The 24,622-nt window shown below is 44.0% G+C and overlaps 1 protein-coding gene across 1 annotated transcript in view; it reads left to right on the top strand.

Annotated features, from left to right (window-relative positions):
- The window catches only part of LOC144805160 (uncharacterized), a 68,734-nt gene extending 50,004 nt beyond the window's left edge, over positions 1 to 18,730 (top strand). Inside the window, exons 2-3 of the mRNA XM_078671947.1 lie at positions 9,266 to 10,821; positions 18,099 to 18,730. Of these exons, the coding sequence (XP_078528073.1) occupies positions 9,984 to 10,821; positions 18,099 to 18,730 (1,470 nt within the window). The 5' untranslated portion in view covers positions 9,266 to 9,983. The remainder of the gene's footprint in view (positions 1 to 9,265; positions 10,822 to 18,098) is intronic.
- Positions 18,731 to 24,622: the final 5,892 nt, after the last annotated feature.

The following is a 24,622-nucleotide window of genomic DNA, read 5'->3' on the forward strand; positions in this document are numbered from 1 at the left end:
TTTAGAAAGGGGTTCCAAAAGGGACCCTATACCCGACACTATCGGGCGACCCGGTGGTGGAGATTTGTTTTTATGGGTCTTTGGTAGCGAATAGAAGTATGGGACTTTAGGTGCTCTGGGTGTCATAAAGTCTGCTTCTTTTTCTGAAATCCAACCTTGTACCTCTGCTTCATGTATCATGATGGCGATGGTATTGGTGAGACCCTCAGTGGGATCCAAAGAAATGAATGAAACACAAGAGTATCTGATGCAGAACAAACTCCAAAAACTGGCTAAGGATCTCCAAAAATTCAATCAAGAGAAGATGCATCCTTACTCCAAAGAAGATTACAGCAGAACAGAAAACATTTCTGATGATGAATCAACAGGAGGGTCTTCCGAAGGTTCTGAGGGCAACCCTGAACACCCAATGCCAAGGAGAGGATACAATAACCCAAGATTTAGGGGCCCCAGACGAGGAAACCGAAACAACAGATCAAACAGGTGGCAAAGACCACCTTTCTTTCAAGGCAATCCTATGCCCTTCTTTCAACCATTTATGTCTCCATTCGGAGGCTGGATGAATCCTTACCAGCAAGGAATGGAACAACAACAACCCCAAATGAGTAACCAACTGATGACAAACCCTAATACTTTGCACCAACCGCAACAGCCTTTTTTAGGAAGAGGCCAAAATCAGACAAGAGGCAAAAAGAAAAACCTGACATGGCAGGATTATCCCACGAACGTACAGACACGCAGCATGTCATCAGCCCAGACGGACTTGAACAAGAAAACTCACTCATAGTTAACCTCAGTGACATTCTCCTAACGGCTGAACAAGCACAAGTCCTCAACAGAGGCCTCGGTTTTGTGCCGACTCCACCGGTAGACTCTTTCAAACTTAAATGCGAATTTTCCGAATTCTGTAGGACTTTGAAACTCAAAGCTTTCTTTGCTGGAACATCCCAAACCAAAGATGGAGACACGACCTTAAGAAGGAAATCCAAATTCTTACCAGCAAGTAATGCAGTTCCAGTAGAAATACTTACCTTCGAACAGGCGCTTATGAAAGGTATTGACAACTTGGATAAGAAAAAAACATTTCAGAATCTAAACAACATGGAAAGAAAAGCACTGGCGGAACTCAGAGACAATGACAATATTGTCATAAAACCAGCTGATAAGGGCGGAGGGGTTGTAATCCTGACCAAAGAAGGGTACAATCAACAATGCTTATTATTGCTATTGGATGACAAGTTCTACAAACAATTAGACTCAGATCCCACTGAGGGTCTCACCAATACCATCGCCATCATGATACATGAAGCAGAGGTACAAGGTTGGATTTCAAAAAAAGAAGCAGACTTTATGACACCCAGAGCACCTAAAGTCCCATACTTCTATTCGCTACCAAAGACCCATAAAAACAAATCTCCACCACCGGGTCGCCCGATAGTGTCGGGTATAGGGTCCCTTTTGGAACCCCTTTCTAAATTCGCGGACGAATATTTAAAACCGCTTGTCCAAAAAACCTCCACATACCTCAAGGACACTCGAGACCTCCTAATACAATTAGCTGACCGTACCTTCGACCCTAACACCATGGTCCTAGTAGGCCTTGATGTTGAGTCACTGTACACGAGCCTGCCCCAAGACGATACGTTGCAAATGCTAGAGGACCTTCTTTTCCAAGAAGAATGGTTACATCAAACTCCTCGTCACTTCATCCTTGAATGCTGTCGCATGGCACTAAAAGAGAACTATTTCAAATTCAATGATCAGCTCTACCTACAATGCCATGGGACCTCCATGGGGAGTGCCTTCGCTCCCTCGGTAGCAGGACTGTATGTCAGCCAATTTGAACATAAATTTGTCTTACATGATGACAACCCATTCGTTTCCAGTATTTTATACTGGAAGCGTTATATCGACGATGTCCTTCTAATTTGGGACACCAGTAAGAACCTTACGACATTTTTGGAATGGCTAAACACCCAAGATCAATGGCTGAAATTCACTTGCACTGCCAGCAATCAAAGCATTGACTTTTTAGATCTGACCATTTTCTGCGAAAATGGTAAACTGGAGACTAAAACGTACACAAAGCCCACAGCCAAGAATAGTCTCCTATCATACTCCAGCTACCACCCCAGACCACTGAGAGACAATCTTCCTTATAGTCAGTTCTTACGACACAAACGTAATTGTAGTAAGAAAACTGACTATAAGAATCAAGCGACGATCCTCTGCAGAAAATTGCAAGCAAGAGACTACACTCCTCGGGTAATTTCAAAATGCAAAAAGAGAGCGTCCAATCAACCACGAGACTGTCTTCTCCAAATCCATCAAAAAGAACCGATCAAGGATTTAGTGACCTGTGTCACCACCTTCTGCCCAGCCTCCTATGAAGTACAAAAATTAATAAGAAAAAACTGGCAGATCATTACATCAGGAAGCCTAAATTGGCCCAAACCAAGGTTTGCCAATAGAAGGACCAAGAATCTTCGGGATACTCTTGTTCATACACGCCCCTTAATAAGACCAACAATATCAACCATCAGAGATGCAACCATGACCCCAGTCACTGGCCACTATCCTTGTGGCACCTGCGGCGTGTGCAAATACACAAAAACAACAAAAACATTACAATTAATGAACGATTTTGTTTGGTCCCAAAAACAACATACAAACTGTAATTCTACCCACGTAATATATCTAGTGACATGCCCCTGCAAAAAACAATACGTGGGTATGACTTGCAGAAGAATCAAAATCCGGATCGGCGAACATCGGAGTAATGTACGACTGAAGAAAAAGACAACCAAACTCTGCGCACATTTCGTTGATACAGGCCACACTTGCGAAGATTTGAGATGGACTGTCCTAGAAATGTTGCAAACAAAAGACAACAATGCTGAACAACGCCTATTTGAGAAAGAACAAAGATGGGTCGAGCGTCTAAAAACACATATAATAGGGATGAAGAATATTCCCTACCACCAGTTTTACTGAAGGTCTTCACTTTTTTACCTAAATACTGTAAAAATTGGCGTACATAATTTAAGAGATCCAGATGTGCGCAATAATTTTCTAAATATAAATAATTTGTAAAAACCGCCATCTTGAAAGTAACTTTACCAATATTCTGAACCCTCCCTTTATTTCTACTGAAGAGGTTATATGGAGACAGGAAGTATGTTCTCCATTACCGGGGGCAGAGTCAGCACTAGAAGTTCCTAAACTCGCACACGAGGGTAAGATCGGCGTTTCCAGACGCCGAGATACCGTTTTTCTTCAACATACAGGTATTTAATAGACATCCTTTTTTCTGTATAGATAAAAGAATCCTCATGCGACTCTTTGCGCCCTGAGGAAGCGAACCTCTCACCTAACCAAGGTATTTGGACTTTTCTCGTTTATGGCTTAGTAACTAAAACCCGAGTTTGCAAGCGCGCTCGTAATTCCGTCCTTGCCAGGAGATGGGGCCGCATATGATCCTACAGATATGGATGTTATAATTCAGTCATATTTACTCTAGCAATAACGAGTGTTTATGCCTATCTACACACAAGTAGGCGCACTCTTAATTCCGACTTTGTCATGGATTGGGGCCGTATATTTATATAATCTATATAATCTGACACCTTATTTGTGCCTTATATACTCTAGCAATATCGAAAGCTCACGTCAATTTATATACAAAATGTCAAATAATTACCGAGGCATCGCTATACATCAGAATGCCGCCTGCACTTTCAGTTCGATGTTTACTTAAAGTTTAGACTTTAACTGCCTGTTCTCTGACCTCGTGTGTGTATGTTTGCTCCAATGTGCGACTAGTGACGCACCTCTCACAAGTACTCCTTGATTCTACTGATTACTTGTACAGATAGATAAACGAAGTTTTCTGTCTTGCTACGTGCTATATGCCATATGATGTTTACTGTTGAAATATGTACAGTGTGTATCTCGATGCATATTTCTCTTCCCTAAATGCAGGAAAATCCTCTGAGAGTTCTACAACTAACTTCTCTGTAAACCACACAAGTCGTGTGAGCACTACGTATTTCCCCCTGTTTTGTCCTGACGAAAGCTCCATAGACCCGGCTGGGCCCAGGTGAGCTGAAACATGTCGACCAGATTTTTGATCATATTTATAATCCAGTAACTTGATTATAAAATATACCTACCAGTTTTAATCACTAGTGTCTACCTTTTTAGAATAAAGTTTTGGTACGGTGAGACACTGTGTTTTAAATACCCCTCGCAACTGCCCTAGTTACATTTTGCTTAGTTGCTGTCCTTATATTCCTGGACACTTCTACTCTTACCAGAGGTTGCCTCTGGTGAGGCAGGCATACAACACGTCCTTTGACAGCCCAATGACTATGCCATAACGCAAAAGAAGAGGCGGATAAAAAGATACACCGCAACGTTACACTCTAAGCGTTTATGAGGGTTGCCAAATAATAACCAATGGTTATGGTAGATACCAGTGTCCGTTCCAATTTGATTACCTCAAAATTACATTGTTTGCTTCAGATTCTCCCAACGCCTGGCCTGCGTTATAGCATTGTTTACATCAGATTCTCCTTGCGCCTGGCTCAGTGGTTAGGAGAAGCGTGGCTCAGTGGTTAAAGGCGGCAGACCCGGAAGCTGAGATCGACCATGGACCAGGGTTCGATTCCCCGCCTCGGCGGGTCTCGGGCTCAAAATTCCACGGACTCGACAATTCTCGCTCTGGTGCCTACTCAACTCATGGGGTCACACTCTGCGACTCTGGCAATAGCTCGCTTAATCTCCACTACGGCCCCTCGCGGCGGGATGCCTGGCTTTCACCTTGTGGACACCCTGCCGGGGTTTCTCACAGGGGAATACCAGGACGGGTTCCCTAAGCAAGCGCCGGGACGCTTACGGGCAGCTGTGCGCTTTACAAGTCCAGCACATTTACATTTACATGTGTTATTGCATTGTTTGCATCAGATTCACCTAGTGCCTGACCTGTGTTATCGCATTGTTTACATCAGATTTTCCCAACGCCTGGCCTATGTTATTGCATTGTTTACATCAGATTTTCCTTGTTCCTGGCCTTTGTTATTGCATTGTTTGCATCACATTTTTCTAGTACCTGGTCTGTTATTGCATTATGTGCGTTGCTTTTGGTATGTTATTATTCTAATAGTTGCAGCTTTTCTAACAAACATGGTACCTTTTATCCCAATCAAGTGCATCTGACTGCAAGGACACTGCACTCTTCCTGCAGTAGCAATCTACTTCCTATTTATGTAGCAACAGTCAGCCCAGCATGCCTGCCAGAGATGTCGTAGGGTCAGCAACAGTACATAGATAAATGGGTATGATGCAAAAGTGTTGAGTAAGATTTTAATCGAAGAAGCTGCTGTGATAGACAGCAAAACATCCATGTCGAAACATCAGCAGTAGGACAATGGTTCATGGAATGATAATGGTAGAGTTATTTACACTTCTGTGCGGCGCTTGTCACTTAATGTTCTTTTCTCCCACTCTCATGAGATGGTTTTACAAGGCAACTCTTAGCTCACTGAGTGTGGAGCTTCCACGAATCCCAGAGACAGGCCGTTCCAAAGACGGTAACAGAGAAGGTTGAAAGATCTGAGTCTTGATCCTGGCAGATGGACGGGTGATCCCTGAGGGGGTGTAGTTGGTCTGTGTGTTGCCACGGCTGTCCAGGGGGGTGTAAGAAAATGACAGCAATTTGTGGAGGGCCCTCTTTTGGGTGAGAACCACCCAGCTTCATGCACTACAGACTACAGGGTTTGTGTCTGCACAGGATGAGTTACATTCTGATAGCAAAATGGAGGACCTTGTCCAAAGGGGATCGATGTTACCAAGGATTAACATCTTCAGTTACGACAGATAGAGAAAGTCCATTTACCTCGCGGTGCTTGAAAAGCTGTCTGCGCTCTGCTGGTGCAGGCTGGCTGTTTATTCTGTAGTTGGCATTTGCCAGGGGATCTTCAGATACAGTGGTTGAATCAAACCTTGGAGCAGCACTTGTAGCGTTGACTCTTCGAGTCTTGTAGTGTGTGCTGGATGCGGTAGAACTGTCTCAATGCTCTACGGAGCTCAGAAAATCCAGACTCTCCTTCATCTCAGAGCTCGACCTCTGTGGCTTGACCAGTTGAACTGCAATAAAGAAGATGACCTGGACCAGTTCTACCTCTCCCGACCTTTGAACTCATCATTGAGGAAAGAAGCCCTTGGCTGGAAGGAAGATCTGCACAGGGCACATCTGACAGAAGTACTGCCTGGAAGGAAGAGCTGCACAGGGTGTAGCTGACAGAGGTCCCTGCCTGGAAGGAAGATCTGCACAGGGCACAGCTGACAGAAGCCCCTGCCTGGAAGGAAGATCTGCACAGGGCACAGCTGACAGAAGTCCAGTCTGGAAGGAAGATCTGCACAGGGCACCACTGACAGAAGTCCAGCCTGGAAGAAAGATCTTCACAAGGCGCAGCTGACAGAAGTCCAGCCTGGAAGGAATATCTGCACAGGGCACAGCTGACAGAAGTCCAGCCTGGAAGAAAGATCTTCACAAGGCGCAGCTGACAGAAGTCCAGCCTGGAAGAAAGATCTGCACAAGGCGCAGCTGACAGAAGTCCAGTCTGGAAGGAAGATCCGCTCAAGACGCAGCTAACAGAAGACCCAGCCTGGGAGAAAGATCTGCACAGGGCACAGATGAGAGAAGACCTGTCTAGAAAGGAAGATCCGCACAGGGCACAGCTGACAGAAGGTCTGCCTGGTGGTGACCTCAAAGCAGTGAGAGAACCACAAACCACAAGATCCTTGAAGCCCAGCTAGCCACACTGGACGCAATGTACACCAAAGGCCTGATTTAGATTTCAGCGGATTGTTTATTCCATCACAAATGTGACAGGTATCCTGCCCGACCCATTAAAAATGCATTACATCCTGTGGCAATTATGATAAGGCAGACAGGATATCTGTCACGTTTTGATAATGCCTTGGTGTAGTTTGCAGAGTTTACCCCGCAGAACTCCATGAAGTGTCAGGGAAACTCCGCCGCACTCTGCAGACTTCCGCAAGTGGCAGAGTTTGTTAAGTTGCGCTGCTCTCACTGATTTTTAGTGCCAGGAGTTTAACCCCCACTGTAAAATCAGCACGAACAGCACTACGCGTCGTGTCAGAGGGCGATGCTGCTTTCTGCCACTCTAATTGATATTCTAATCGAATGGCAGCTTCATCAACGAGAATGGCAGATTTTAACACTGAGTGGTCGCGACCTACCGCAATGAGAAATCTCACCAGGAGTAGGTCTAGCGTGTTATATTTTACCACAAGCGCTCGCCACCTTACCGGTGGCGAACCGCTTCAGAAAAGAATTCCGTTCTGCATGGAGTTTTTTGCGAGTTCTGCCGGCAGAGCGTAATTCTTCACCCAGCCCTAGTTTTGAGGCAATAATCTGTTTGACAAACTCCTAACTAGGCCCTTTGTCTGCAATAAGTGTTGTAGAAGAAGTGAGATCCATGGCCTTGTGAGCATGAGGCAGTTATCTGACTTCTGATGAACCCCACAGAGTGAGTGCGCAGCCAGAGGGCAGTAGGGTGGCCAAAGGACATAAAATTAGGTAAACTTGAATATGAGAAATATGGAAAGGTAGAAATGCTGCATCACCTGTGGATAACTGACACCTCCTGCCACTCTTCAAAATGCCCATCCGGTCACAAATGGCATCCTGTGCCCCAAAAGGACAACATCATGCCAGATGCCATGTAATGTTGGAAAAGGGGGGAAAAGAGTAATAGGCACACATCTGCTCCGGGGATATGTCAGGTAAATTAGTGCTTGTGATGGATTCTCTATAAGTAGTAAATGACTGATATCGTTGAATATTAAATTATATGACTCAACGTTTGTTTGCCTTATCTGCGCTTATAATGTAAAGGACGGGCCTTACAGTGAACACCTCGCTCTGTTTTACACAAAAACCCCAGAAGGAGCTGCATCTTAGAGAACTTTATCTAACATAGGAAGAACTAAAGACTTGCTTTTTAAAGTTGTCCTTCAGGGCCAGAAACGGGTGCTGTAAGCTACACTCGTTTCAGGGAGATGGACAGATGTTATGGCGATAGGAAACACCCCTCAACTCACAATAATGTTCCAATCTTCCAGGTTAGAAGAAACCAGAAATGCTTGAACCAAGGGAGTTGTTGAAAGTGTCAAAGGTGACTTTTTAACAGCGAGGTAAAGACAGGAGTTGGTATTTGAGATGACCTTAAGTAAATCGGAAAGAATGAGAAAAAGTGTGTAAGTGGAGTTACTTTTGTTGTATACTTCGTAAAGAGTTACGGGAAATTTTACAGCCCAGCCTGATCCATCTCTTTTACTGAACTCTATTGTTGTTTAAATGAAATCTTGACCATGTGCGTCTATCTTAAGCTATACCTCAAGCACTTGGGTGCTACGTGAGCGCCCTTACTTTGCTCAGTTACTCTGTAAACATTGGTAAATCGCCTCTTTTCCAGACATTAATAAGATGTCACCTGATCAACAGAACATTTAGTTAAATATCTGTGTATGATGAAATATTCCTTGCTAAGTTTCAAAAGCAATAAAGAAGAAGGGGGAGACTTACTAAGATTTTGCACTGTGTTTGCATCACAAAAGAGGCACAAAATGGCGCAAAATCTTTTTTCCTAATTTCCTTTCCAGCGCTAAACTTGTTTAGCACTGGAAATAATGTTAAAGTAATGTGACACTGCGCATAGCATTGTTTCGCATTACTTTGTGCCATGGGGGCCTGCCAAGGGTGGTGCATGGGTGTTCTCGTGCAACCACAAAACTAGGTGCAAGGAAGGAGAAATGCTTTCATTTCTTCTTCCTTTTCTGACTTTGCATGTGTGCTGCACTCTGCAACACGTATGAAAAATGGTAAAAGCTTTCCCTCGTGTCGAGGCATAGTAATTTGTACAGGAAGGGTGTCCTTCCTGTACAAAACCCATGCTGTACTCACAGACCCACATACCCTAGTGCTCTGGTGCTAAGGTGTGTGCATGGCGCAGGCGCTCTGTAATCAGTGCCGGCGCAAGGGAAAGTAAAGGAGAGAGCCATATCTCTGAAAATATGGTGCTCACCTGTTCCCTTACTGTTACGCCACGTAGCGTAGCCTCACGGGGGAGGGCTGCGTTGCATTGTGTGGAGTGTCTTTTACAACCAGTTAAGCATTCTGAATTCTCATTCCATTATGTTTCCATTTAGTAATTTTAAATATCTTTACATCCAACAGAAAACAAGCCTTGAATGTGTGAAATGACCATCAATAATGAAGCGAAGGCTGTAACTCTTCAATAATAGCAGAAATAATGAGCTCCAATATTCAGGAAAACATCAGCGCAGTCGGCGACAGAGGAACCTGCACACAAACTGACAGATCCCGGATGAAGCATCGAGGGCAGTTCAGTGATTGTAAGAGTCTGAGCTGTGCACCTCCACGCCACAAGACGAAGAAATGACCTTGCTAAAATTAAGGCAACAACAATAACAAACCGCCTCCTGTTTAAACAAGTGTCCAACATCAGCTTTGATCATGGGATCGGTATGATGTGATTACCGCAGTGCTCTGTTTTCTAAGATGATTATAAGCCATCATTCCGTGCTCTAGGGGAATTGTAAACTCTTTCTGGCCAAACCACAGTAACCAGAGAAGAGCACAACAGAGCGGAGCCAGACAACTGACGGGTAATGGAAAGAGGAGCTCTTCTATCTACAATACAACAGACTGTCTCGATTTGCACCGCCCAGAAGAAAGATACATCTTTACCCGCAATCGTGCGTAGCCATAATCCAATCTAAAGGCACAATCGCCTACAAAGAAACATTCTACGTATTAGGTGTGTGGCAAATATTTGGTGGCTATTGTATTTTATTGTTAAAACAGAAATCAAACATGCAAAATACGGTGCACATATAAAGTGTGTGAGAAAAACACAAGTGCTTTATCATCCATGTCGGCCCATCAGGAAATGCAGTCAAGGGATGTAGACAAATATATACCCGACCCACAAACACTAACCAAGAAAGAAGAATCATACACATGCAGCAAGAGCTTTAGTTTGACATCACTACGCAAGCTTCATCAGCACACATACACAAGACAAAAACCATTCAAGTGCAGTGAATGTGTCAAGAGCTTTGGTCAGTTATCAACCCTACTGATACATCAGCGAACACACACGGGGGAAAAGCCATATCATTGCAGTGAATGTGCAAAGAGCTTTAGTCACTTATCAAACCTCCAAATTCATCAGCGAACACACACGGGGGAAAAACCCTATCATTGTAGTGAATGTGACAGTAGTTTTCATGGCTCTTCAGCATTAAGGAATCATCAGCGAACTCACACAGGAGAAAAAACATTCAAATGCAGTGAATGTGGGAAGAGCTTTAGTCGATTATCAGTGCTACAAAGTCATCAGCGAACACACACAGGGGAAAAACCCTATCATTGTAGTGAATGTGACCGTAGTTTTCACGGCTCTTCAGCATTAAGGTATCATCAGCGAACACACACAGGAGAAAAACCATTCAAATGCAGTAAATGTGGGAAGAGCTTTAGTACCTCATCAAACCTCCAAACACATCAGCGAACACACACAGGGGAAAAACAATTCAAGTGCAATGAATGTGTGAAGAGCTTTAGTCGATTATCAGTGCTACAAAGTCATCAGCGAACACACACAGGGGAAAAACCCTATCATTGTAGTGAATGTGACCGTAGTTTTCACGGCTCTTCAGCATTAAGGTATCAGCGAACACACACAGGAGAAAAACCATTCAAATGCAGTAAATGTGGGAAGAGCTTTAGTACCTCATCAAACCTCCAAACACATCATCGAACACACACAGGGGAAAAACAATTCAAGTGCAGTGAATGTGTGAAGAGCTTTAGTCGATTATCAGTGCTACAAAGTCATCAGCGAACACACACAGGGGAAAAACCCTATCATTGTAGTGAATGTGACCGTAGTTTTCACGGCTCTTCAGCATTAAGGTATCATCAGCGAACTCACACAGGAGAAAAACCATTCAAGTGCAATGAATGCGCAAAGTACTTTAGTCGGTTATCAGACCTAAAATATCATCAGCGAACACACACAGGGGAAAAACCATTCAAGTGCAATGAATGTGCAAAGTGCTTTAGTCAGTTATCACACCTTCAAAGTCATCAGCGAACACACACAGCGGAAAAACCATTCAACTGCAGTGAATGTGGGAAGAGCTTTAGTCTCTTATCAAACCTCCAAACACATCAGCGAACACACACAGGGGAAAAACCCTATAATTGTAGTGAATGTAACAGTAGTTTTCGCGGCTCTTCAGCATTAAGGATTCATCAGCGAACTCACACAGGAGAAAAACCATTCAAGTGCAGTAAATGTGTGAAGAGCTTTAGTCGATTATCAGTGCTACAAAGTCATCAGCGAACACACACAGGAGAAAAACCATTCAAGTGCAGTGAATGTGACAGTAGTTTTCGCAGCTCTTCAGCATTAAGGTATCATCAGCGAACTCACACAGGAGAAAAACCATTCAAGTGCAATGAATGTGCAAAGTGCTTTAGTCGGTTATCAGACCTAAAATGTCATCAGCGAACACACACAGGGGAAAAACCATTCAAGTGCAATGGATGTGCAAAGTGCTTTAGTCAATTATCAGCCCTACAAAGACATCAGCGAACACACACGGGGGAAAAACCATTCAACTGCAGTGAATGTGGGAAGAGCTTTAGTCACTTATCAAGCCTCCAAACACATCAGCGAACACACACAGGGGAAAAACCCTATCATTGTAGTGAATGTGACAGTAGTTTTCGCAGCTCTTCAGCATTAAGGATTCATCAGCGAACTCACACAGGAGAAAAAACATTCAAATGCAGTGAAGGTGGGAAGAGCTTTAGTCACTTATCAAACCTCCAAACACATCAGCGAACACAGAGACTCCGGAAAGAACTTAAGAACATCAAAAATAATACTGACCCTTCTGAGGACATAGACAAGAGCAGAACAGTGCAGTTATTATGAGAGGAATGAATTACGGAAAAAGATTCAATTCAAATTATGTGGGACATCGAGATGCCAGGTGATAGAAGACCGGACTAGCAGTAAAGAAGGAAAACAGATAATAGTATTTGCAGAGTTATAAAAGTGTTTGTTTCCAGTGATTGTTCCCTTCCGTACACATAGCAAAGCAGCATGATGTACCAGGATACACAGTGGGAGGCACGCACAATGTGGACTAAAAGAAAAGAAAAATTGTTGATTTTTATTTGGTGAAGAAGAGATACAAAGAAAAACATTCAATCGCACCTGACCACACCATCTGTGAAAGCAACACTGAACAATACCGGGACTAACAACGATATTTTCAGCTAACTTGTCGGATTAGTGATAAAACCTATAAACCAAACACACCCAGAGTGGACATGTTGTCAGGGATCTGGAGATGAGAAACTTCATTGGTAAAATGTAGATATTACTATTAACAAATGCCACTGCAGTATGTGTAATTAACTAAAGCAAAGCACAGGTGTTCAAGAAATAACCTGTTTTGAGATATAAAAGAGCATATACCTTGTTTTTAAGTAATGTTTGCTGCATCTTTTACACTCTGTTATCGGTTGATGGATCAGCTCGTGCCTCGGCCTTATAACTAAGTGTGACCCGTGGCTCCTCTCCGACATGGCTCACCCTATTCATTTTGTGACTTGCCAAACTCTACTTTTTACCAGAATTGAGCCATTGTAAGCAGTACACTCTGTTTGAAGAATGTGGTGAAATAGCGAAATCCCACATCAAAAGTATATATGTGACTGGACAATCAGTTGCACTCCCAGCAACTAGTCTTCCACACTTGATTGTCCCTTGTCCTCAAATCTTCTAAAGGATTTGTCGTATGAATGCCAGAAGTGGCAGAGACATTCATGAAGCTAACGCTAACAGGAGTGTGTGGGAGATAGAGAGGGAGAGATCCAGAAAGCGAGAGAGACAAAGAAAGGGGGAGAAAAAGAGAGAAATGGAAGGAGGGGAACTGCACGTTATTTGTACTCACCTAAAAATAGAAGAAGCAGCCAAATACATGTCAATGTGTGACATCACCAGAGAAATGGACGGAACACCTGTGAATTTATATGTTTATTTTTAATACCTATAGACCCATGTCATGCCAATAAACAGCGCACAAGTAAGGAAAATAGTGAAGGAGCCCATTATCATATGCAAATCACAGTGACGTCACATGTAGTGACATCACAAGAAGTGATATCAGGCCCTTATAATAATTTTCACGTGAAAGGTCGACGGCCTGTTTTAAAAACAATAAACAAGAAACATAAAATAATGTAAAAATTATTTTTTGGTTTCAGTTTTTATACATCATGTATTTTTCCCACCATTTGTTTGTAACTAAACTCGGAAATGACTGAAAGTGTACATATTTTTAAACAGAAATGTGAAACTTGGAAATTACATTTTTAAACAGTTTTCAGAGTATAAATAAAACGTGCTTTTAATTTGCGTTTGTTTCCTGATGTTATTCTTTATCCAGCCCCTAAGCCCCAATGTGTTTCACATTTACAGTGTATTAAGCAAAAGAAGGGCTAATTTTGTCAAGTTCTCTGTTCCTTCCTTGCGCCACTCACACAAACACTCAGAGGCCTGTGTCTGCAGAGTTGGGGCACAAAGTAACAATTATCAGTCGCAGGCTAAGGAGCTAGATGGAACTGAGTCAAGTTTCTAGATAATAGTGGGGGGACCCCTTCAAACTGTGGCTACCCCCGACTTGTGCCGTGCTGATTAAGCAATAGTGAATTTGACTAATTTATGATGAATTGAAATGAGAGAGAAAGAGAAGAGAGCGAGGTGCAGGATATATTAAAGTAAATGAAAAAAGAGACACAAGACTTTACCCTTTTCTGTGTACAAGTTGTGCTGTGCGTTGTGAACAGGTTGTCACCCCCTTTGTATGTAAATGAGGTTCTGTGACCAGACACCCCAGGCTCCCATCTCTTCTACCACGTATGATAATGTGAGCACTGTAAGGTAATCATAAACTAGGGCTATATTGAGAAATAATCGGCTTCCAGGTCTCACAGCTGTGGATATGTAGTTCTTTTATTAGTTTTTTTAATTTACTTTAGTTTGCTGCAATTCTCAAGGTTACTTTTTCTCAGTATATCGCTTTATATCGCTCTTTGCGCTTTATCAGTTAAACGTGAGGTTTGATGTAGGATTTGTTGTCAGTTTCCCTAGACCATGTCCCAATCCCTTTGTCCTGGATTTGTCGGCATGTGTTTTGTCCACACACTGGTCTAGGATGGGCCTTCTCAAGGTTGAAGGCACGGTAATAGGAATAATAAAGCAGACATATTTGAAATTCTATGTAAACAAATGCGTGCCTTTCAGTTATCAGGCACCACCAAACATATCTACACATGTAATTGAGCACCAGACTAAAGTGACTCCTCCCTATATATAAGGGGGGAGAAGGTGTGACGTCCTGTGTCATGATATTCTGGAATGTGGGGATGGTTGCTAGGCCGTGAGCTGGAATAGAGACATTTGTCCGTTGGTCTTAGCTTGATGATGGATGGGGTCTCTGCATCTGTGATACTTAAATAAACCTTTCTTGACCCCCACCGTATGATCTACTCTGATTTCTGGAGGGACACACTTCCACAGACGACCATGTTAAATCTAGCTTCGCACAACCCACTGAGCATTCCTGCAGGTGTGGTACTTGATTGCAAAGGTTTATTGTCAGCGTTATTTACAGCAGATAATAAAACAATCACAATTCTTGTTTTTTTAAAACGACTTAAGCACAGTTCATACAAATACTACACTTTGCGTATAATCCATGATCTGACGTAAAATGCTAGTGCAAATAGATGACGTATATCACTTTTAAAACCAATCAATTAGATAGAGCGGTCATTAGATCTTACAAAGCGTACCAGCTAACAAGCACGTACATAGGTGCAGATACCGGCGTCTCCGTCTGCTTGTTTCCTACTCAGAGCAAGTAAACCCCTAACAAGCCTGACAGCTGTCTTATAAACATCAGAAATAAAAGAAGAGCACAAGCCTGCTGCGCAGACGTTACCTAGTGTGTTAAAAAAACAAGGATTGTCCAAATAGTTTGTTTTGCTGACAGCCGGGCGGAAATTAAACCCTCAGATATGGGCCAATAGACGGCCAACACCTAAGCGAGCATTTTATAAAGTGCAGGTACAAGTAGAAATGTGCAACAATACCTCCCGATGCTCTGTCCAGTCCATAAGGTTCTCCAGTGCCTTTCATGTTGGAGTCGAGCTACGCCCCAGTTTATGAGGGCAAATATGTCAAAGGACGAGCAAAGCCCCCAGAGATAAACGGAAAATTTCAAAACCATCACTACAGTTGGTTTATGGTTTCAACCCACTTCCTTAGCTGCTGTCTATAGCAGGTCTGCATATACGAAGCAACTGCCTGGAAAATCTCCCTATGATCAGTTCTATAACATAAGAAAAGTACTGCACTGCAGCATCTCAGAGTACGTGTTAGAAAAAGTGGACGTAGGTAGTACCTACGGATTTTATGCGACATATCACACAGCAGCATAAAATGCATAAATGACTCAGGGCCCCCTTATGTACGGGAACATGTGTCAGATCTGCCTCCAGGGGCTTTACCCATGATTTAGTTAAGGTCCGCACCTGAAGAGTTCCTAATCTGAACATGAGATATAAAGCCATTTTCTCAGCAGGGAACAGCAAGTCCATGAACTGCTCCAGGCGCGGTTCACATTTTACTTTCTGGTAATTAGTCGGAAGGATGCCTTTCCTTGCTTCTTGCGTGCTCCACATGAATGCACAATATTTCTTTTTAACCAATTCTAGTGTTGCCTTATTCATCAGTTCCAGATGATTCCATTTCTCTACTCAACTAGTGTATGTTAGAATGTTCTCAGCGTGCTTGATCCGGAGTAAATTATTGTAATCCTGCATCGTCGCAGTTCCTGCGGAACCATACTATATGATGCAAAGGATAGATTTGACCACACTCGCATCCATTATCTTACGGGGTGAGATCCTCCAGTGAACCCCAGCTCAGCTCTTAATACTGTCAGTTGGATTCCAGGACCCAGGTTTAGTACATGTCACAAGAAGATGTTTCCCAGTTTAAGAAGAGCCTGAACTTTCGTAAAATCCCACAGTTCAGCACCATAAGGGCAGGCCACACGTGCATTTGTCTTGAATGCATCAGTGCTAGTTTTATTGGTCTCTTGCTGCTTGAGTTAGCAAAATGTAGAATAGTGGCGTCAAGTTTGTTTCCGCCTTCGCCACGTGAGCTTTCAATATAAATGGTCATCCATTCGTATGCCAAGGTAGTCCTGTTTTAAGTCGCTTAGTTGGTTTACCATTAATCCTGAATGTCAACAAAAATTGTGATTTAGGAATAATTATCATATATTTTTCTCTTTATTGATTATTAACTTTTGTTCCTTACAGATAGCTCGAAGCCTTCCAAAAGTTGATGCATTGATTTTTCAGTACGCGCTAATGTTACTGCATCATCTGCAACCACCGGGATCGGAATATTTTCCTTCTCCAATATCGGAACATCAAGACGAAGATTCCAGAGAGAATCTGTTCCACTGATGTGAATGTTAAATAAAGCTGGGGCAAGTAAGCAACCCTGCCCAACGCCAATGGTTATTTCAAACTTCTCTGCATTCTCCTTTTACACTAAATCTTACTCTGGAATGATTGCCGCGGCAGATCCTTTCGGATACTCAAATAGTTGCTTGGGAACCTCCTTCCTCCAGAAGACTCAGAAGGACGGAGCGGCAACAGAATCGAATCCTGTTTTTAGGTCTCCAAAGACCAAGAAGAGCGGGGAGTTTCCAGGGACACGTACTTCAAACAGATCATGTACAACCTCAGAGCCGGGTCGATTCTACCTTGCCTTTTCAGGATGCAGCCTGAGGGTTAGAGAGAATAATGTTTTCCTCTGTCAAGGTCTCGAGTCGGGACTGTAAGAGTTTCCCAAAGATTTTTCCAATGTTGCCTAATTGGGAAATTAGCAGATAGTTGGAGGGGTCATTTCTCCCCTCTTTCTTGTGAATCACCACAGTTATGGAAGACTTCCATGATTCTGGAACCACACCAAGAGTCATTGCGGTGTTAAATAACACTGTTAAAGACCCTGAAGCACTGAACGTCTGAACTGGCCCTCCCTCCTCTCCTCTGAATCCATGCAATGACGGTTAGTGAAGGTGTGGAGGAGGGAAGCCCATGTTACCGCACAGTAAATCTCAGCCACAGGAACACCCCTGACAAGTGCTGATGCAAAGGACTCTGCTCTTGGGGACTGAGCGCAGATTCTCTCAGTCAGTTACTTTGTGATGCACAAGATGATGCAATGAGATAAGGTCCTCTTCTGGGCAGAGGTGCCCTTCTTGCAGCCTCTACTGTCCGCACCTAGGGTCAATATAAAAATAGACTTTCTTTTGGGGCTCTTACTGATATGATCACGCCCTTACGTGCCCGCATTGCTGCTCTGCTGTTTGTGCTGCTGCCTGGGCCCTTGTTGGGATATTGGGGCACCACCACAGGACTCCGTATTATTTCTTCTCTGCTCCCGAACACGGACCGCGGACTGCCTGGACTCCATCTCCCACAGGGCAGTGCGGTCTCGCGTGAGGAGCAGCGCCAGCCAGCCACTGGGTCCATGAAACTCTCCCGGGGATCCCATAGTGCGGGACGCGCGTGGGCCAAGGGCGGGCCCGCCCTTGCCCGTCAAAGCCCGGAGGAGGCTGGACTGGGCCCCCCCTCTAACAAGTGGCCCTACATCATACCACCTCTATAACGACCTTCAGGTACAGATTTTAATTATAACTTTCTGTTGATTCGTGTGAAGCGGGATTGGTACTTAACGTCGTGGTGGAGTAATTATCTGACGCATTTATAACGAGGGAAGAATCATTACTATGCCATGAGATAGAACTAACAGAGAGGCGGCTGTCTCTAGACCACCTATCTCATTCAAGGTGAACCTCATTAGGATTACATAATCCAGCAGGTATCTCCCAAAACTTAACCCAGTCCTGCTCATCACCTTATAACTTGGGGACACTACCAGTGGTCTCGGATGTGTTGGCCCTTGTACATGATGAGCCGCCAGCACTACAAATGGATATCTCTAACGGGCCAAGCATAGCCTCTAGAACCCGGACTTCCAATTCTTCTATTGGGGGCACAAAGGCTAAGCCGAAGGCAAAGGCATCGGTGAACCGTAAGAAGGGTAAGGGTCCATCAAAACAAAAACTTCAAAAGGAATCCGAGTGTGACTCCCAGACCAATACAGCGGTAAAGAGTTGCTCTGTAAGTACTCAGACCATGGATGTTTCATTGTCTACGCAATTCTGCCCCAAGGAGGACGGCACAGCCATTAATGCCATTAATATGACAGTATTGGACACTGCCATTGGTCGGATCAGGGAATCTATAGACAAAAATGTTGCTTCATTGGACGGCCGTTTAAAGCTTCTGGAAGGTACATTGATTGATTTGTCTGGGCGCCTGGAGTCTTGTTCCATTTACGTGATCTCTTTGGTGCCCAGTGAGGGGCAGAGCTCTGGCAATGCCCCATACCATCAACTTTCACTATCGGCCTCAGCCACATCAGAGAAACTGCTGGCAATGAACTGTTGAGCAAAATACAGGGTGTAGGCACAAATAACATAACGCCCAGTTGCTTAGGGTGTCTAGGGAGCACATCAAATGGTGGAAATAAAGCCAACCCCCATATGGCGGACATCTCACAACCAGCCGTACATCTGGGAGGGGTGTTGGACATACGAGTCATCTTAATTTAGATTATAATAAAGCACCATCTGATATAGAACACGTTATTAATCAAAGACTGCCAAACCCTGAGATCACATATAGAGTAAGGGGCAGGGTAAATGAAGAAGGCCTGACCTTGAATCTACCTCCAGAAGCCACACCATATACAATAATATTGGTAAATGTACCACAATCCACGTCCAAATCAATTGAATCCTGGGAGACTTTACATAATAAGTCTCTTTGCTTGCTCGGGTCTAAAATTGGCTTAACTGATGCCCTATTTAGCGAATTTAAAATGGCAAGGAGAGTGGGATGTATGGGGAAATGTGATAAGAGGCTCCCGGGTGATTGCATAGTCCTCACTTTTAGAACACCAAGTTTAACACAAGCAATGTTGAGCCTACAGGGTTCCCTCTATGTGACCAATCATGGAATAAATGTACTCCCGTTGGGTTACTTGTATCCCCCCCACTAACTACCTCCGAAACGCAGGACAGGAGATGCAACTCCCAGCCCATTTCATGAATAACATGCACCACACTCAATTTAGCATACCTTTGACTAATAGATTTGAGGCCCTTTCTTCTCTGGAAGATAACGATTGACTCAGTAACAGTAATAGCAATAGGGTACAATGTCAATCAATAGGAACAATCTCGCAATGTACAGCTTTACTTGTACATACTGAACAACCCGACATTAGGGCAAGAAATGCCGCTAATCATTGTAACAACTGTAATACTCAGAGTGAAATAACTCCGTCGAAGGCCAGCATTTCTTATAGTGAAACACCAAATAGCTCTGGTGGCCCCAACGTAGTCCCTGCCCCCACTGGTTGTATATCACAGTCTGGGCCTAGACTGAAAGAAATAGAGATCCTGTTCTGGAATGTGGCAGGTCTTAAAGCGAAACTGACTAATGCTGCCTGGCTGGAATTCATCCATAATTTTGACCTTATAAGTATTTAAGAAACTTGGTCTGATAACATCTTACATATTAATGGTTTTAAGACATTTTCCAGTTCAGCGCTGCCATCAAGTAAGGGAAGGAATAAGGGCGGCCTTTGCAACTATGTGTCTTACAGGTAAAATGCTCACAAGATAGACCTCATGAAGTCTAAAACCTATTATCAGGTGTTAAAAATCATCTTAGATAATAAGTATTATTTAGTCTTGTCAAATTTTTATAATAATATAATAATTGCGGACACCAGACAAATCTTGATGCATTTGCAGAGAGATTTGGACAAGACCCAAAGAAGTTCTGGTAAAGACTACTGTATAATCTGGGGCGGGGATTTTAATTGTGGACCCTGCCCATATATCGAGGGAGATGTTTGTGGTATGGACCCAGATGATGCAAATGATGCGTCCCATTTCTTGCACACTGCTTCTGGAGATTAATTTCATTTGCTAAAATATTCTATGGATTTGGGATTTGCAAATAGTGTGTGTTCGTCCCTAATTCCTTTTAATAGTACCTTTAACGGACGTGGCTTGTTTTCAGCCATAGACCATATACTGGTATCAAATAGATATGCGGACAGAATACACAATTTTAAAGTACATCCTGTTGCTTTTAGCGATCATTAACCGATTAGCGTCCTTTTAAAACTCCCTGCCAAAGCATTAACAAGTAAAACACTGGCAACACACCTGGCAGGAGATGTTGCTATTGATAGACAAAATGGTTACACAGTCAAATGGGCGGCTGTAAATCAATCTGAACTTTGTAAGCACCGCTTAACCATCTGCAAAGAAGATTTTACAGGTTATCTCGATGAAAACATTAACAAAACAGATATACTTAGTTCTTATGTGAAAATAATTCAGACTATACAAAATAGACTACGGGCAAAAAGTAAGAAATGGGCTGACAAGAGGAGTGGTTGGTTTGATGCCAAATGTTCCCAAACCCATGCAGCCTTGATAACCTCCTTACATAAACCCATAAAAGATCGAGCAGATATAAAAAGGGCAAGATTAGCCTATAAGACATCTCTTAAGGAACGCAAGGCAAACATAAAGTCCGAATTATGGCAAGATCTAAAACGAGCATCAGCCTTGAAAGATACAAAAGGTTTCTGGAAGGCAGCGAATGCCCCTTTCTTTCCCTCGGATAACCTGCCTAGTATCGAAATAGAGGAGGATAAATGGGTGTCCCATTTTTCTGGCCTTTATAATAATCAGGTGGATCCGCAAAACGAGGCGGCCATACGTTTAATCCCTCCAAACCATCTTCCTATTGAAATCGACTTTAATGCCCAGGATGTAATCTTGGCCATCAACGAAAGTATGGAGGGCAAAGCCCCAGGCCCCAATAGCATACCAGTGGACTTATTTAAATCAGATCCACTGCAATGGGGACCCCTGTTAGCCCTGGTCTTAAAAGCTTGCTTGGCCCTGGGATTTACAGCCACTTGGACGGATTCGATACTGGTCCCTATTTACAAGAAGGACAATCGTGACGATCCGTCCTGCAATAGACCAATCTCATTACTAGATTCTTTTGCAAAGGTGGCTGGGCGTGTTGTTTTAAACTGCCTCCAGTTATGGGCAGGGGAAAACTGTATAATTTCTGAATTACAGTATGCCCTCCGCCAAGGTGTGGGAACCATCAAACAATGCTTAAACCTGAACTTACTGGTTGGAAAGTATTTAAAGGCTAAAAGGGGGAATTTATTTTTATGCTTTGTTGATTTGAGTTCAGCCTTTGACTGTGTTAACCATCAGAAGCTATGGAGCATTTTAGACGCCATGGGGGTTGATCAACCCATTCTTAACTTTTTAAAACAGTCTTATATTGATGCTAGGGCCTGGGTGCACTATGGAAGGGGTGGTGAACTCAGTAAGACCCTATCGGTAAAGAAGTGGGTGAGGCAGGGGTACGTGTTGGCACCCCTCCTGTTCACTCTTTATATTAATAACCTGGGCGCAAAATTAGGTAATGATTGTCAGGACTTGCCATGCATAAACGGACGGCCAGTAAGAGCTTTATTATCTGCAGATGATGCTGTCCTATTGGCTCGTACCCCCATTGGCCTACAAAATGTAATTACCAGCTTTTCTGCCTATATGCTAGATCTTGACATTCGTGTCAATATAAATAAAACATTTACAATGAATTGCCGTAAGCCCAGTACCAAGTGCCTGTGAATTCTTTATTGAAGACAGGAAACTCGAATTCACAGCTCATTTTTCCTACTTGGGCAATATATTTGAAAAAAGGGGTCTGTGGTCTAAAGCTATTGAATCCAGGAAGTTATGATTTTGTAAAGCCACTGGTGCCATAATTAATTTTGCCAGGAAATTGGGGAGGTGCCCAGTTGCAGATTTAATAACAATCTATAAAGCCAAATGCATTCCTGTTGCCATGTATGGAGCAGGCATCTGGGGTCATGCCAATGCCGAGGGCCTGCAAATAGTTGAAAATAGGTTCCTGAGATATCTTTTAGCTGTACTCAGTAGTACAGCTGCATTCGTATGCTACGCTGAGCTGTGGTTGCCTTATCTCCTAGACTTGATTAAACTGCAGCCCATCTTGTTGTGGCATAAAGTTTGGACTGGCACTTCTACTGGCTTGAACAGGGACCTGATCAATGATTGTCTGTCCCTTGATGGGGCTGATCGAATTTCCTGGTTGACCTATGTCAAACATTTTTTAGAGAGTCTAGGCAATCCTGAATATTTCTCTAACCCTGACAGCTTGAACAATGTTACTAGAAATAGTTTAAAATCACTATGTCGGACTATTTGGAGTCCATTCATCTATCTAGCAACATTGTAAAACCGTCAGTGAGTACACACCAACTACTCTTGACTCAACCAGGAATGCAACCATACTTATTAAACACTGCAGGAGCCTATGATAGATTGTTATTGACCCGCCTACGCCTTGGCAGCTTTCACACTAGGGTTACCTTCCCAAAAACTAATGACTGGTCCCGCACTCTATGTTTATGCCCGTGTGATAACATCTCTGCTCAGTCGACAATTCATGTTATGTGTTTTTGCAAGTTTTATTCTATGCCCAGAAAAAAATGGACGCTTCTCCTGAGGCTGCAGGGGGCTCTTTGGCGACACGGACTACTTGCCCCAGACACCAGCGGGGCTCTGCGCAGCGAGGCAGCCCCTCCCTCCACCACCAGGATCTTTAAATACTGTTCGCACCTCCCGCTTCGCGGGAGACGCTTCGCGGGAGACGCTTCACCTGAGGCTGCAGGGGGCTCTTTGGCGACACGGACTACTCGCCCCAGACACCAGCGGGGCTCTGCGCAGCGAGGCAGCCCCTCCCTCCACCACCAGGATCTTTAAATACTGTTCGCGCCTCCCGCTTCGCGGGAGACGCTTCACCTGAGGCTGCAGGGGGCTCTTTGGCGACATGGAATACTCGTCCCAGACACCAGCGGGGCTCTGCGCAGCAAGGCAGCCCCTCCCTCCACCACTAGGATCTTTAAATACTGTTTGCGCCTCCCGCTTCATGGGAGACGCTTCACCTGAGGCTGCAGGGGGCTCTTTGGCGACACGGACTACTCGCCCCAGACACCAGCGGAGCTCTGCGCAGCGAGGCAGCCCCTCCCTCCACCGCCAGGAGTATTTAACTAATTAACATCTCCCGCCCGCAGGACGCGCGCGGGTGGCGCCGGTCTAAGCCCGGGCAAAGGGCGGGCCGTCTGTGGCCGTCCGAGGATGGAAGAGGACGGGCCGGGCTACCCCTCTGACATTTGTTAGCAGCAATGGGTAAGAGAAAAAAACAATGCCCTGGGGTGCATGAGGGTAATCAAGCTAAGGTGGCTAGAAAATCAAAGTCAATCATTACATATCTGACATCTGCATTGGGGGTATTATCGGAGGAAATTGCTAATGCCGAGAAAGAACTGGGCTTGGATATCGCTAATTCACCACCTGCACTAGCAAACAATCAGATCCCCTCTGTACCGTTGGAGCCGAACATCGTAATAACGAATGGCCCCTCTGGGGCGGAGCCCGGCTAGGCCTGTCAGATACTCTGGTAGTGCCAGAGACACAGGAGACATTGGAGAACAATAGCTACGCTGGACCTGTTAGACAATTACCCCGTAAGCACAAGACAGCGAAAAAAACTATGAGAAGGCAAAAACCTGTAGACACGACCCTTTATTCAGACTCTAGCTCCAGAGAACATCTTAGGAAAATGGTGGAGGAGCTGTTCATAGCGCGATTGGAACCAGCTTTAGAGGCTATCGCTAAAGACATTGTGGACACCTTAAATACATGTGTTGCAGGACTGCTAAAAAAATGCGAAAAAATTGATTTATTTATAACCAGCACATGTGTCACGGGGGTGTTCGGTCCAGACACACGCCTTTAGTGGGAACAGGGATAGGGTCGATATTTTGAACAGGGAGTCCAAGGTTCCACGGGGGAAAAGCCCGGATAAGTTACATGGAAGTTTGTTGCCTGTTACCTTTAAGGAAGGGGGGAATCCCAATCCTGGAGTAAGTAGCATCAGGAGTAATATTAGGAGACCGGGTCCAGATAGAAATAGGCAGACCATTCAGCAGGGCCTGACCTTGGAGTTACCACCAGAGGCTGCCCCTTTGGTGGCTGTTTTTACAGGGGTTCCCCCATTAAGGCACAGCGCAAATGAATCTACCCATGATCTTATGAAACAAGCCAGTCTCTGGTGTGCACAACATAGTAGCGGAGGCACAGATATAACAGATTCTATTATTATGGCAAGGAGGGTTAGATGGGTTGGGCGGGCCCAAAAAGT

The sequence above is a fragment of the Lissotriton helveticus genome, chromosome 1_2 (assembly GCF_964261635.1).
Source record: "Lissotriton helveticus chromosome 1_2, aLisHel1.1, whole genome shotgun sequence".
NCBI lineage: Eukaryota > Metazoa > Chordata > Amphibia > Caudata > Salamandridae > Lissotriton > Lissotriton helveticus.